The sequence below is a fragment of the Euleptes europaea genome, chromosome 7, assembly GCF_029931775.1.
Source record: "Euleptes europaea isolate rEulEur1 chromosome 7, rEulEur1.hap1, whole genome shotgun sequence".
Taxonomy (NCBI): Eukaryota; Metazoa; Chordata; class Lepidosauria; order Squamata; family Sphaerodactylidae; genus Euleptes; species Euleptes europaea.
The window spans coordinates 91,655,434-91,670,289 of record NC_079318.1 but is presented as its reverse complement, the minus strand read 5'-3'; the positions used below and the strand labels follow the sequence as shown (position 1 = coordinate 91,670,289).

The 14,856-nt window shown below is 47.5% G+C and overlaps 1 protein-coding gene across 1 annotated transcript in view; it reads right to left on the bottom strand.

Moving 5' to 3' along the window:
• THBS3 (thrombospondin 3) overlaps window positions 1-14,856 on the bottom strand; it is a 46,536-nt gene that overhangs the window by 12,334 nt on the left and 19,346 nt on the right. Inside the window, exons 10-20 of the mRNA XM_056852729.1 lie at window positions 14,769-14,846; window positions 13,211-13,363; window positions 12,043-12,153; window positions 9,728-9,835; window positions 8,830-8,989; window positions 7,975-8,093; window positions 6,345-6,397; window positions 4,875-5,068; window positions 3,147-3,325; window positions 1,965-2,013; window positions 494-690 (exon numbers count right to left, since the gene is read on the bottom strand). Coding sequence (XP_056708707.1) covers window positions 494-690; window positions 1,965-2,013; window positions 3,147-3,325; window positions 4,875-5,068; window positions 6,345-6,397; window positions 7,975-8,093; window positions 8,830-8,989; window positions 9,728-9,835; window positions 12,043-12,153; window positions 13,211-13,363; window positions 14,769-14,846 — 1,401 coding nt within the window. The remainder of the gene's footprint in view (window positions 1-493; window positions 691-1,964; window positions 2,014-3,146; window positions 3,326-4,874; window positions 5,069-6,344; window positions 6,398-7,974; window positions 8,094-8,829; window positions 8,990-9,727; window positions 9,836-12,042; window positions 12,154-13,210; window positions 13,364-14,768; window positions 14,847-14,856) is intronic.

The following is a 14,856-nucleotide window of genomic DNA, read 5'->3' as shown; positions in this document are numbered from 1 at the left end:
CTTAAGGGAGACTCAAACTGGCTTACAATCCCCTTCCCTTCCCCTCCCCACAACAGACACCCTATGAGGTAGGTGGGGCTGAGAGAGCTCTAAGTCAGTTGTAACATGCCCAAGGTCACCCAGCTGGCTTCGTGTGCAGGAGGGAGGAAACAAATCCAGTTCACCAGATTAGCCTTCTCCACTCATGTGGAGGAGTGGGAAATCAAACCCAATTCTCCAGATCAGACTCCACTGCTCCAAACCACTGCTCTTAACCCCTACAACGCAATGGGGAGTACAGGCAGAGCCCTTCTCCAGCGTCCTGGCTCCTTCCCAGTCATCTCGGGAAGCAGAATCAACCATGCAGGAGCTGACATGAAGAAGGAAGCTAGGACCCAGGCTTCGGCCTTCTTGCTCAGATTACGTCTCCGTTGCCTCTGCCCTTGAAAATGCTCAAGATCCAAGAGCCAGAGAAAACTACTGCATGATAGCCAGAAGCGGAAAGATCCCTGACCTTCAGCTGTAGGCCCGGTTCGGCCATGGCCCGAAAGGGCAACCCCTGCCAGTACGCCTGCTCTGTCTGCTTCCACATGACCACATAAAAGCTGGCGCTGTCTTGGTAGGCAAAGATGAATCCCGCGTAGTCGTCGTCGGTAATGGTGTTCACGTGGAAGGTGCCTGCGAAGTCCACCCCGTTGAATGCTGTGTACCCTGCCGAACGGTGGGGGATAAGGGTTAGCAAAAAGTCTCGCTGGGGAAGGGAACCTGTGCGATGCAGCACTTCCGGGTGTAAACCAGAAGTGACGCGATCACATCCGCGGGCATGATTTTTGCCTCACCTCTGCCCACAGAACCTCCTGCCGGAGGAGAGGAGGGACCTGGCACCCCTAGTTATTATGGTATATTCGGACGAGGATAAAATTAAATTTCTGCTGTCTGACATAGATGCTGATGTAACACACAGGGTTTCTTTGTTTGCTCTAGCGGCAAAGAAAATAAGATCTAAGGTTTCTGAAGGAGTTCTCAAGTTTAAAACAGTGAGTTAGTACATTCTGGTATCTGTTATAATATTTTCATCGCTGATTTCTTTTATTTATATTGCTGTATTACTTTTTTAGTTATTTGTGACAGCCAATGGTCATATAAAATAAATATCCTGACTCACTAGCATATATTGTCGAAGGCTTTCACGGTCAGAGTTCATTGGTTCTTGTAGGTTATCGGGGCTGTGTGACCGTGGTCTTGGTATTTTCTTTCCTGAAGTTTCACCAGCAGCTGTGGCAGGCATCTTCAGAGGAGTAACACTGAAGGACAGTGTCTCTCAGTGTCAAAGTGTGTTGGAAGAGTAATATATATAGCCAGAAGGGGGTTGGGTTTGAGCTGAGTCAAACAATTTGCAGGACAATGACTCAGCTCAAACCCAACCCCCTTCTAACTATATATTACTCTTCCTAAACACTTGACACTGAGAGACACTGTCCTTCAGTGTTACTCCTCTGAAGATGCCTGCCACAGCTGCTGGCGAAACGTCAGGGAAGAAAATACCAAGACCACGGTCACACAGCCCGGATAACCTACAAGAATCACTAGCATATGTTCAGCAGCCTGTTTCCCTGGAGAGTGAGTGTTTACTCTGGAGGTGCTATAACTGCATCAAGATAAATGGTCTTTCTGGGTGGGGGGTCAATCCTTTAAAGATGAGGGTGCTAGATATTATGCATTATTTTGGTAAATAAAATGTCTCTTTACTAGTTTGTTATAATGTTTCTGGGGGCTTTGTAAGCTACTTTGAAGGTTCATATATGGTGGAAGGCAGGGTTGCCAGCTCTGGGTTGGGAAATTCCTGGAGATTCGGGGGTGGATCCTGGAGAGGGTGGGGAGGAACCTCAGCGGAGTATAATGCCGTAGAGTCCACCCTCCAAAGCAAGATACAAGCCCATACATTTGTAACAAAAAAAGGTGGGAATATAAAAAGTGGTACCTACCTACTGCCAAGCCTGGGTCACTGTTCATCGTCTGCACAATCTCCATGCCCTGTGGGAAGGAAGAGAAAATAGCAAGCAGAGGAAGGAAGATGCTGAGGGAATTAAAGGGGTCACACAGGGCCACGCTCGCTCCGGCCCCCATGACTTTACTCTTGGCCTGCCAAGCACGACACTTAGATCCAAAGATCCAGATCTCTGATGCTTCTCAGGTCTTTTTTTCCCCTTGAAAAAAGAGCAAAGGGCTCTTTAACTCCCTTCCCTGCCAAGCGTGAATCTCAGAGGCCTTGGCCGAGCCCTCATGCAGTGCACCTCAGCAGGTCACTCCTGTGTGGGAGAAAAAAATAAAGGCACATAGGAACAAGCAGCTACAGGTACATAAGAGGAAGGCTCTCCCAAGGCCTCTGCTGATATTCACAATGGAAAGGACGGGGTTAAAGAGAGCCAGCGTGGTTGAGTTGATCAGAGTGGTGGTTTGGAGCTGTGGATTCTAACCAACCTGGAGAACTGGGTTCGATTTCCCACTCCTCTACATGAGCGGCGGACACTAATCTGGTGAACCGGGTTGGCTTCCCCACTCCTCCACGTGAAGCCAGCTGGGTGACCTTGGACAAGTCACAGCTCTCTTAGAGCTCTCTCAGCCCCACCTGCCTCACATGGTTTCTGTGGTGGGGAGGGGAAGGGAAGGTGTTTGTAAGCCAGTTTGATTCTTCCTTAAGTGATAGAGAAAGTCGGCATATAAAAACCAACTCTTCTTAAGAACATAAGAAGAGCCCTTCTGGATCAGACCAGTGGTCCATCTAGTCCAGCATCCTGTTTCACACAGAGACCAATAAGCTGACCGGGAAAGCCAACAAGCAGAGCGCATACCCTAATGTTGCCAGTATGGTGTAGTGGTTAAGAGCGGTGGATTTTTCTTCTAAGGAGCCCTTTGGCTACCTCGTAACTGAATCAGGATTTAGAACCAGCAACACTGCTCCTTCCTCAATTCAAATATGGCTCATATGAAAAATTAGTTGCTGAACAGGGCCTTGCATAGCCTGCCAATTGTCAGGGTAGCCCGTGAGCTCCACCTCTCTTTGTCCACAGACGGCCTTTCCCCCGCAGAATAAACCAGTCCCATTCATGCGGCCCCGTTTCCCGAGGTATTTTTCTGCCCTCGAAACCCAGCAGACCTCACTGTACCTGATTGAGAACCACCCAGTTGGGGTCGATTTGGGCGTCACCTTCGGGATCCAGGATTACCGTCTGATAGGCACGGAAGTCGGTCAGCGTCACCTCGGAGCTTTCTGGGCACACGTCCATCGGGTCAGCGACCGTGTCATTGTCGAAGTCCTCCTCGCACGCATCCCCTATGCCGTCGCCTGCAGGCAAGGGGAAAGTTGCAAAGCGGACATGGAAAAGTGCCTGAAGAACCATACGATGGCCATCTGTACCTTGGGAACATGTGTTTGCGCGTATGGATAGGCACTAGAGATGTAACTGTTCACTCCCTTCCTGAGGTACCCAGCCACCTATCCTAAGCCATCTGGATTAAGAAATTAGCTCGTATGCTCACTTTGTTTTAAAAACATCAGCCTCACGGTCCTGTCTTTTACTTATTTATTTCACTTCACTTTCTCCACAACGGGGACCCAAAGGGACTTACATTGTTCTCTTATCCACCATTTTATCATCACAACAACCCTCTGAGGTAGGTTAGGCTGAGTGGGGATTCGAACCTGGGTCTCCCAGATTCTAGTCTAACACTCTAACCACTACACCACACTACACCTTTTAAGGACCCTATTTATGAGACATTATTGCTGGCAAATTAAGTTGATATATGAATTATATGCCCTTTGCATTACAATTTTATTTTGTATTTTATTTTGTGGGTGTTGGTTGCTTTATTCTGTATTTTTCCACTTTCCCTGTGTCTCCCCTCATATTTAGGTTGAAATATATGAATTAACCAGGTAGAATTTTAAATGTCCAATTCTTACAAAGGGTAGTTAAGGTGATTAACTGATGTCTGAACTGTGGCTGGTTGGGGGATCATGTGAATGCCTGCTTAGGACAGAAAGGTACCATGTCAGTGAGAATGTGTAGCTGGGAACCCTTCTCCTTGAAATGCTGGCTTTCTACATGCAGAGGATAATGTTGTCTGGAGGAGCTTTCAGTCACATAAGATCGCAACTACACCCCGAAGCAGTACAGACCACACAGTGGATTCTGGTCTGTCTAAGGTCTAAACTACCGTGATGTTGATGAACTGTGACTTTGTCTCCTACTGGGTGATTGAACATGAAGGAAAGATCCACATTGGACCCTGGTGCTGGGGTAATTTTTAGTTTCACAGTATCCAAATGGCTGACTTGCGACTAGCACTGCTTCAACAAGATCAGAAACGTCCTGTAAATGTTCTCCAAAATCCAAGCTGTGTGATTTTCATGGGAGGAATCTGGCTGGAGAAAAGTGAACTTGGTCCAAGAAGAAAGACTCGCAGGTTTATTCCTGCGAGGGAAATGCGAAACCAGAACAGGGATATTCGAACCAGACAGCTTGCGAATTCTGATTTCCCTCCAGCTTTGGAAAAGAGCCCCGTGGCGCAGAGCGGTAAGCTGCAGTATTGCAGTCAAAAGCTCTGCTCACGACCTGAGTTTGATCCCGACGGAAGTCGGTTTCAGGCAGCCGGCTCAAGGTTGACTCAGCCTTCCATCCTTCCAAGGTCGGTAAAATGAGTCCCCAGTTGATGACTGGGAAAGGCAATGGCTAACCACCCTGGAAACACAGTTTGCCTAGAAAACATTGGGATGTGACATCACCCCATGGATCAGGAATGGCCCAGTGCTTGCACAGGGGACTACCTTTACCTTTTTGGAATAATACATAATCTGTCCAGCACTGGAATCCAGTGCCATTTGCACTCACTGTCTGAATCCTTCTGGTTGGGGTTGGCCACAAGGCGACAGTTGTCCGGGCCGGGGGGCACGTAATCGGGGATGCCATCATTGTCGTCATCGTTGTCGCACTCATCCCCCAACCCATCGTTGTCCGAGTCCAGCTGAGAGCTGTTGGGGATCTCTGCACAGTTGTCTTTGGAGTCCTGATGGCCGTCACCATCGCTGGACAAGTCAAGAAGGAAGGGTGGGAGTGAGGCTAAGGGGGGTATGAAAAGGGAGCCCTCCTACAATTGGGGGGGGGAGTGGAGAGCAGCTTCCTGGGATTCATTTTTTCGAGGAACAGGTTTCTAGTCCATCCTGTTGCAAAGATGGGAAATCTTTGTAAAACTGGTTGCAAAATCTTCCCAGTAAGATTTCAGAAGCCAAATAAGGGATGTGGTGATGGCTGCCAACTTGGGAGGCTTTAAGAGGGGAGTGGACATGTTCATGGAGGAGAGGGCTATTCATGGCTGCTAGTCTAAATAAATACTAGTCATGATGCATACCTATTCTCTCCAGGATCAGGGGAGCATGCCTATTATATTAGGTGCTGTGGAACACAGGCAGGATAATGCTGCTGCAGTTGTCTTGCTTGTGGGCTTCCTTGAGGCACCTGGTTGGTCACTGTGTGAACAGACTGCCATACTTGATGGGCCTTGGTCTGATCCAGCAGGGCCTTTCTTATGTTCTTATGGAAGACAGGGCTATCCATGGCTACTAGTCAAAATGGATACTAGTCATGATGCATACCTATTCTCTCCAGGATCAGAGGAGCATGCCTATTATAGTAGGTGCTTTGGAACACAGGTAGGATGCTGTTGCTGCAGTCGCCTTGTTTGTGGGCTTCCTAGAGGCCCCTGGTTGGTCACTGTGTGAACAGACTGTCGTACTTGATGGGCCTTGGTCTGATCCAGCATGGCCTTTCTTATGTTCTTAAGTGGCATGCTAAGATTTCCAGGGCTCAGCATGATAGGACCCTGGCTAGCGGTTTGCCCCACCCCTTAACTAACATGAAATATGCACAATAACTTATGTAAAACCAACCTCATTTTCATAAACTATGCAGTCCACAGAATCCAAAGGTGGTTCACACAGAATTCTGATTCGACAATTTCATTAGCATCCATATAGCCCTTTTAGAGAGTTCAGAGTACTTCATACCCAATATCTCTATAATCCTCACAACAGCTTTGTAAGGTAGGCCTATATTGTGGGGTTGGGGGGATTGAGGGTGAATGGCTTGCCCAAGTCCACCTAAATTTGAACCAGGCTCTTCCACATTCATAACTCTGTCCCTTGGCCACTGTGCCAAGTCAGCCTATCCCATCAGTCTTAGCAGGAAGTACATCTAGTTCAGGTTTTTGTTCATCACCTTGGTGGAAGGTAAGATTCGCATTAGGAAAGCAGTCTGCACTGAAGAGAGTGTATTTTCCCACGCTCGAGGCTGCGTCATGCTTACCTGTCCTGGTTGGTATCACACACATCTCCCACCAAGTCACTGTCTGCATCTGTCTGAAAGACACCAGGGGCTCAGGTGAGCAGTAGATCTGCCATGCCTAACCCTGACCCGCAACCCGCTTTTGGCAGAAATGAAACCCCTCCCATTCAAAAAGTGGTCGGTTTCTAAGATCTCCGTTCAATTTCATATCCTGACACTTCCGTTTCATTAGATTTCCCGTTCTGCCATTTCAAAGTTTTATTATGCGGGTCACTTTGTTCTAAAAAAAATAAAGCCATGAAGCCTTGTTGACAAATGTAAATGATATGCAAAACGCAATATACACTTTCAAAACAAGCACCAGCATTAACAAACAAAGGCCGCCTGTAAGGGACAGCTAATACGATTCTTAAAGCTGAACTCACCCAAATACAATTTTTCTTCCTTATTTTGTAGGAGTTAGAAAAGTCACTAATTAATACTTTTCGAAAAGTTATTAATAACTTTTCTAACAAGCAAAAGTCTGGCCATTCACCCGCAACATACGACAACTTTGTGTCAGCAATTTCTGGTGCCTGTTTTGAAAGCGTATATTGGTGAATAGAATTAGCTTGTTAAATGAGCCAGAGCATGACAGAAAGAATAAAGCAATGAAGTCCTGTTGACAAGTATAAATGTGCTGCTTGTTTTTCGGCTGGGGTATTTCACATCCTCTCTGGAACAGGGGCTGTTAACGACAACCCTCTACAAAATTTGTTTTCAGAGAAATTTTGCAAGCCAATTCCTGTGAGGAGAGCTTGCGCGAGACTCTCCGCCCCCACCCGATCCATCTGAGCTCTGCCCGGGTCCTTAACTCCACCCCACCCCGGCCCACCTTCATCTTTATGTCTAATTGCAATACGAGCTGAGGATACGGAATTAAATCTGCTCAGGTTCCTCTCCGGGGTTGGTTTTGGCTAATAGGCAACCCGGGCAGCTGCCCAGGGCCCTGGTCTGAGGAAGGGGGAAAAGATGACAGAAGAAAACCAGTAAGCTCCTGTCACCGTTGTTCTCACCTGCCCCGTATGGAGCTTGGGCAACCAGCTCGTAATGGAAGAAGCTCCTGTGTGATGCCCCTCGCTTGGCCCGGGGTCCTCATCCTGGACTTTTGCCCAGGGCCCCACCATCACTAAGACTGTGGCTCAGTGGTTGAGCATCTGCTTGGCATGCAGAAGGTCCCAGGTTCGATCCCTGGCATCTCCAGTTAAAGGGACTAGGCAAGGAGGTGATGTGAAAGACCCCTGCCTGAGACCCTGGAGAGCTGCTGCCAGTCTGAGTAGACTTTAATGGATCAAGGGTCCGTTTCAATATAAGGCAGCTTCAGGTGTTCATGTGCCCCTGATCCTCTCAAATTATCTCGGCATTGCTCACTGATGTCTCTCTCTGTTCTCTCTCCATTGCCAAACTTTACTGCAAGCTCCTTGGGGCCAGGGTTCTACAATGTTTGCTTCTCCAGCTCTGAAGAGTGCACTCCCACCTGCAGACTGACGTGGTGCAGTCCATTTCCTAATTTATGACCAGGATTTCCTGACCCCTGTCTATGATTTCTTGACCCTACACCATGTAGAGTTCGGTACCCTCCTTCTCCCACCCCAGTACCAAATGCTCCTACCTGAGTAGGGTTGCTCATCTCGGGGCAGCTGTCACAAGCGTCGCCCACCCCATCCTCATCCCGATCCGTCTGCAGTGGGTTGGGTACTTTGGGGCAATTGTCTAGCCCATTGGGGATGCCTGTAGAAGAGGAGAAAGGAACAGTTAAAGCAGAGGTGTCAAACATACAGCCCGCAGGCTGGATCTGGCCCCTTGAGCGCTCTTATCTGGCCAGTGAGCCAGCCAAGGCAGCTACCACCCCCCAGTCCTGATCTGGGCTGGTGAGGCATGGCTCGGCCCCCACCAAGTGGCATTTATGTTATATCCAACCCTTGTAACAAATGAGTTCGACACCCCTGAGTTAAAGCCTCAACTTGCAGCCCACTGTGACCCAGAGCCAAATTGTTCCATCTGACTCCTGCCTACCCTCGCCCCTGGAAAGCGCTATTGCCTCCTGTCTGCCAACGTGTTTTTATTTTTTTTAATTTTATTCAGGATTTTCATTTCAGATTTTGACTGGGCAGAGCCATGAATAAAGTAAATGATAAAAATGATCCAGTCATGAGTTTACCGTGAGGGCATTTTTATAACACTTATAGGGCTACAGGGAGAGAGGGAATTCTCTTCACAGGGGACAGCTACATTTGTCCAGCAGAGACCAACAAGATTTTCAGGGTATGAGCTTTCAAGAGTCAAAGCTCCCTTCATCAGAAAAGCGACGGTGCCCTCCGACTCAAACGGGGAGTGCTGCGCAGCGGACGGTTCCAGGGCATGCGCTAAGCCTGCGTGGGAAACCCAGGAGTCTAGATCCCCACACTGCTTCTAGAGAGAGGCAGCCCATCCCTCCTCTTCACTCTTCCCCTCAGGGTGTTCTCACCGTCCCCATCAATGTCATTGTCGCAAGCGTCCCCCTCCCCGTTGCCATCGGTGTCCTTCTGGTCGTTGTTGGGTACGTTGGGGCAGTTGTCGCAAGCATCCCCGAATGAGTCGGTGTCTGAATTCTGCTGGTCTTTGTTGGGGAAAAGACGGCAGTTATCCTGCATCGGTGACAGAGACAGAACGATGATAATGACTGTAAGAAGCCTCCTGATATCAAGTCACACTGTCAAATCTAGCATTGTCTCCTCTGACCAGGCAGACGTTTTCCAACATCTGTTGTAAACAGGGTCTTTTTCCAGCCTGTGCTGCATGATAGAGGTTTACAAACTTAGGCATGATAGGGAGAAAGTGGACAGGGAGAAGCTCCCTGCCCCAGGATGTGGCGATGGCTTTAAGAGGGGAGGGCACATGTTCATGGAGGATAAGGCTATCCATGGCTACTAGTCAAAATGAATACTCATCATGATGCATACCTATTCTCTCTAGGATCAGATGAGCATGCCTATGATATTAGGTGCTGTGGAACACAGGCAGGACAATGCTGCTGCAGTCTTGTTTGTGGGCTTCCTAGAGACACCTGGTTGGCCGCTGTGTGAACAGACTGCTAGACTTGATGGACCTTGGTCTGATCCAGCATGGCTTTTCTTATGTTCTTGTGAGATCCTTAAACTGGGGATGGAACCTAGGATTTTCAGCATGCAAAGCATACCCTGCTGAGCCAAAAGACGCTTCACTGTGACCCGGGTCTTGGCTCTCAAAACCAGGCACGAGTGGAAGTCTGATCTGGGGGGCCCTGAAATTTGGCATCCCGGGCAGCTGCCTGCACTGGCTATTGGTTAGAGCCAGCCCTGCCCATTCCCCGGCCCAGGCTAACCAGGAAGTGGAGAATTGAGTACCTCTACATTCTTGATCCCATCGCCGTCTGCATCGTCATCACACTGGTCCCCGATGCCGTCATTATCTGCATCCTCTTGACCCGAGTTTGGCGTAAACCGGCAGTTGTCCTGTGTGAAGTTGGGAGTGTGCGTGTGACAAACGATATTAGGCACTGCCTTAGACTAAGGCCATTTATGCAGGGTCTATTTTGACGCTCGCTCAAAGCTTTTTTAAATGCGACCTTTAAAATGCCTATTCACGGTCCCGATGCAAAAGGAGAAATTCCACCCACCCCCACTTGCCTGCTCCTTCATCTACATAGCCATTGGCAATGGTTGTTTGCATTGCTAAGCCGTGTTTGTGATTTTTCATGGTTCCTTCAGTAAATGCTTCGGTGTGGGGGTGGAGCAAATATAAAAGGTGGCGTTAAAGGGGCTCTTAAGAAATGCAAAGCAGGTATGCGCCGGCTTCGCAGTCACTTCCTGAATGACGGTTCAGTGTGAAAAACTCAAAAAAAATATGCGGGGCACTTCAGCCTGGAACGCGCTGCTAATTACCAAGCATAAGTGGCCTAAGACATATTGTTGATCGATGAACTAGTAATTATTAATGCAATTAATGCAATGTGTAATATTTGTGAAATGTTAACAATCTGGGGAGAGCAGAATGGAAAAGGGGCATCTAAGGGATTTATAGTGTTTATGTTGATGGCAGCCTGCAGGGTAATAGCAAAACGTTGGAAAACCACAGAACTTTTAACATTACATTCTTGGTTTTCCGAGCTGTGGCAAATAGAAAAATTGACACATCAACTTAGAGTAGCCAAAGGTCAAGCTAGCAGATTTATCAATATAAATATCAGATTTATAAATATCAGATTTCTATGAAAGTGGCATGATTTTATTTCACATACAAATCAGAAAGGTATTCACCATCTATTTAAGCCTCTCCTCAGATTATGGAAAAGGAATTAAGTATAAAATATATAAAGAATTGTTGTTGTTGTTTTTAAACAATTGTTTATATATTTTAGACTTAATTCCTTTTCCATAATCTGAAGAGAGGCTTAGATAGATGTTAGTGTCATTAATGAATTCCTCTCTTCAGTGTCATTAATGAATTCCTCTCTTATCTGTAATTGTAAGATAAATTGGAAAATGTGTTAAATACATAGAGTGCCATCCTGAAAGGGAGGGGTACATAAAAGAGGGGTTTATTAAATTTAAATACTGAAAAAGGGGGAAATGCCCCATTGAACAAAGCTCAAGGGGGTGTTCTGGGGGCGAACGGAGTTAGGAAACTGCCCAAAGGCAGCTCTGCCCCCGGGAACCCACTTGCCAGCGCCTTCCAGGAAAGCCCTGCCGGTGTGGCTGTGTGGGTGGCAAGGGCCAGTGGCTCCCGGACGCCAGCGTTTTTGTCCCCGCGCCAGCATAGATGCCACCTTAAGGTGGTACCTATGCTGGCGGAAGGTCACACTGGCTTCTAAGGAGCTCCCCCCTTCAGGAATGGGCTGTAAACCCATTCAACATTATGTAATTTTTTGCTGTTTTTGTTTCTATGTGTTTGTTTTTTTAAAAAAAGGTTCATTGTCATTTTTTTGTTGAGGTGGTTTTCTGTTTGGAAAATTAAGAATATATTAAAAAAACCTCAGTACCAAAGTATGATCTATGTCATTTCAGATATAAAAAATAATAGTCATTTTCCCCTTTCCTGACCTATGAGATTACACATATGGCATTGGATCACAGTAGTTGAAAGGCATGTTAGAAAATTTGTACAGATAAATTATGCTTGGCCTCGGATTTGACAGTATCTCTGGTAACCTTTGAAATGTGGTGTTGGAGGAGAGTTTTACAGATACCGTGAACTGCCAAAAAAACAAATAGGTTATGGATTATAGATCAAATCAAGCCTGAACTGACCCTAGAAGCTAAAATGACTAAACTGAGGCTATCGTATTTTGGTCACATTATGAGAAGACAAGAGTCACTGGAAAAGACAGTCATTCTAGGAAAAGTCAAGGGCAGCAAGAAAAGAGAAAGACCCAACAAGAGATGGATGGACTCAATAAAGGAAGCCACGGCCCTCAATTTGCAAGACCTGAGCAAAGCTGTCAAAGACAGGACATTATGGAGGACTTTGATTCATAGGGTCGCCATGAGTTGGAAGTGATTTGACAGCACTTAACACACACACACAGACTGGTAACCTCACCCAGAGTAGATTTTAACTATTATTGCAACCCTCCTTGAACCATGAGGAAATTCTGGATATAAATGCTTCAACAAATAAATATGAATAAATAAATCTCCCCCCGCTGTGGTGTCCCTTCTACCTGCGCACAATGCTTGTTGTTATCGATGCAGGGCAGCGGCTCATCTGGGTATCCGTCAATGTCCGTGTCCCGTCCACATATGTTCCCGTTCCCAGCCCAGCCCACGTTGCACTGAGGAGGCAAAGAGGGAACTGTGTGTTGACAGGGAACAGACAGAGTGGAAGGGATCAGACAGACTTGGGGATGTAGAATATTTGCTGTTCAGGGGACTTCATCTAAAAAAAAAGGGTATCTGAGACCTGAGTTCAACATGACGCCACATGAAGCTAGCTGCCTTATCCTGAATCACAAACTATACACTATAACAAAATAATTTCATTTATTGCAAGGTGTACACTATACAATTGTTAAAAACAGAGGGCCTGGAATGCAGGCTACATATAAAAATATCAATCGTAAAATTCTTATACAGAAGAAGAAGAAGAAGGTTTTTATATGCCGACTTTATCACTTAAAGGAGACTCAAACTGGCTTACAATCCCCTCCCCTCCCCACAACAGACACTCTGTGAGGTAGGTGGGGCTGAGAGAGCTCTAAGAGAGCTGTGACGAGAACTGTGTCTTGACAATGACTGTCTTAGATGGTTTTAAAAGGGTACCAGGCAAATTCATGGCAGGTAAATGGAAACTCCGTATTCAGAGGCAGCCTACCACTAGCTCAGGTGGTCCCCAAAGCAGTGGCCTGTGGGTGCCATGGTGCCCGCCAACACCTTTTCTGGTGCCAACAAAGGGTTTTTAGGAAGTGGGCAGGGCCAAGTAGGGCATTTCCCCACCAAGACTTCTGATTGACTATCAGAGATTTGATGGGCTGTGCAGATTTTTAAAAATGTTGCTTTGGCAGCCGCCGCCACCACAGCACAAAGATCTATGCTGTGTGACTGAAGTTAAGCCGTGGCAATCATTTTGTGGCTGGCTCTGCCTCCTGTGACAGCCATTTTGTTGCTGTGCCCACCATGTCAGAATTCCAAACGTGCCCGCAGGCTCAAAAAGGCTAGGGGGCACCTGTACTAGGCACCAGGCTGAACCACGTGGGGCACTTTCCTGCATAGCCTTTTCGTGGGCTTCCTAAAGCATCCAGCTGTGGGGAATACGGGGCTTCCCTAGAAAGGCCTTCTGTCAGGCAGTCTCCTTACAGAAATCCATTCCCAACTAGCTGACTGTAGACTTACCGCACAGGAAACGTCTCCGTTGCGCTCAAAGAGGCAGTAGCCATTGACGTGGCAAGGGTTGCTCGTGGGGCTTTGGCAGGTCTTCTGTGGGGTGCAGCTGCCCGTCTGGTTCCCGACAAAGCCCGATTTGCAGGGCCCACACTTGTAGGATCCCTGGCGAGAGACAGAAACAGTGGGGTCACTGTCCAGCCTTTACTTTCATCACCAGAAGCAGTGGCATTGGCCTACAAACTACATCCCGTTTGCCTCCTCCAGACTGCCATCATAGAATCATAAAATCCTAGAATTTGAAGGGGCCATAGAGGCCATCTAGTCCAACCCCCTGCTCAATGCAGGATCAGCCTAGAGCTTCCCTGACAAGTGTTTGCCAAGCCTCTGCTTGAAGGCTGCCAGTGAGGGGGAGCTCCCCACCTCCCTAGGTAGATGATTCCACTGTTGAACAACTGTCACTGTAAAAAATCCCCCCCAATATATACCCTGTACCTTTCCTCCCACAATTTAAACCCATTATTGTGAGTCCTATCCTCTGCTCCCAACAGGAACAGCTCCCTGCCCTCTTCTAAGTGACGGCCCTTCAAATACTTCAAGAGAGCCATCCTGTCCCCCCTCAGCCTCCTCTTCTCCAGACTGAACGTTCCCAATGAAGTGCCCCAAATAAAGGTATTTTACCTGTGGCACTGTTGACTGCCCCTGTGTACATAAACAGGTGCAGGAATCTTCCTTTTCGACATGACACCCATGTAGATAAATGTGTGTCAAGAAAAAAACCCTTCCTCTCTTTCCTCTTGCTTTTCACTCAGTCCGCATAAGCACTCACATACATTCCTTAATCTGCAACATTGCCAAACACAGCCGGTTTCCTGTACTTTGCTAGCGCGTTATCTCATTACAAAGACCTTCGCAAAAGAACTGCTTTGCCCTTGCTTTACAGAGACTTTGTTAAGAATGACAGCATGAGAAAAACAGAAAAGTATCATTATTGAAGGAATTGAAGAGAAAGTGTATAAAAGGTTGATCAATGCTAAATGAAAATGTGATTCTTTCTGCAGTGTGACTCTCTGGGGTCTCGGCTGGAGAGATTTGATCCCAGCTTGTATTGTTTAAATTGGTACCATTAAACGGCATAGCTGTAAAACTAACTCCTGATCTCCAGTGTGTTATCCTTTGATCAGACGTACCTGGGATAACGGTTTTCTAGGCACAACACCAACTCCCTCTGTCTTTCCTCATGGGGCTTGGTCTCCAGGCCCCTGATTATCCTTGTCGCTCTCCTCTGCACCCACTCGATTGTTTCCTCATCCTTTTTGAAGCGAGGCCTACACAAAGGCACACTCTTGGCCCAGCTAGCTCAGTTTGGTGACTTTCCAGCCCAGAGGCTGAGGAAAAGAAGGGTTTCCCTCCACGAAGGCTACCGGAGAGCTTTGAACTGGTGATACCAGAGCACATATGTTGCCCCCGGGCCCTGCCCCGTTGAGGCCTGACTAGGCTTGCGCTCGGAACAAAGCACCCGACACCCACCGATCATCCCCTGAGCTCTTCCCCACTTAAATGGACTCACCACTGTGTTGGTGCAGATGGCGTTGGGGTCGCACCCGCCGTTGTTCCCATCATTGCATTCATCGATGTCCGTGCAAACCTGACAGAAA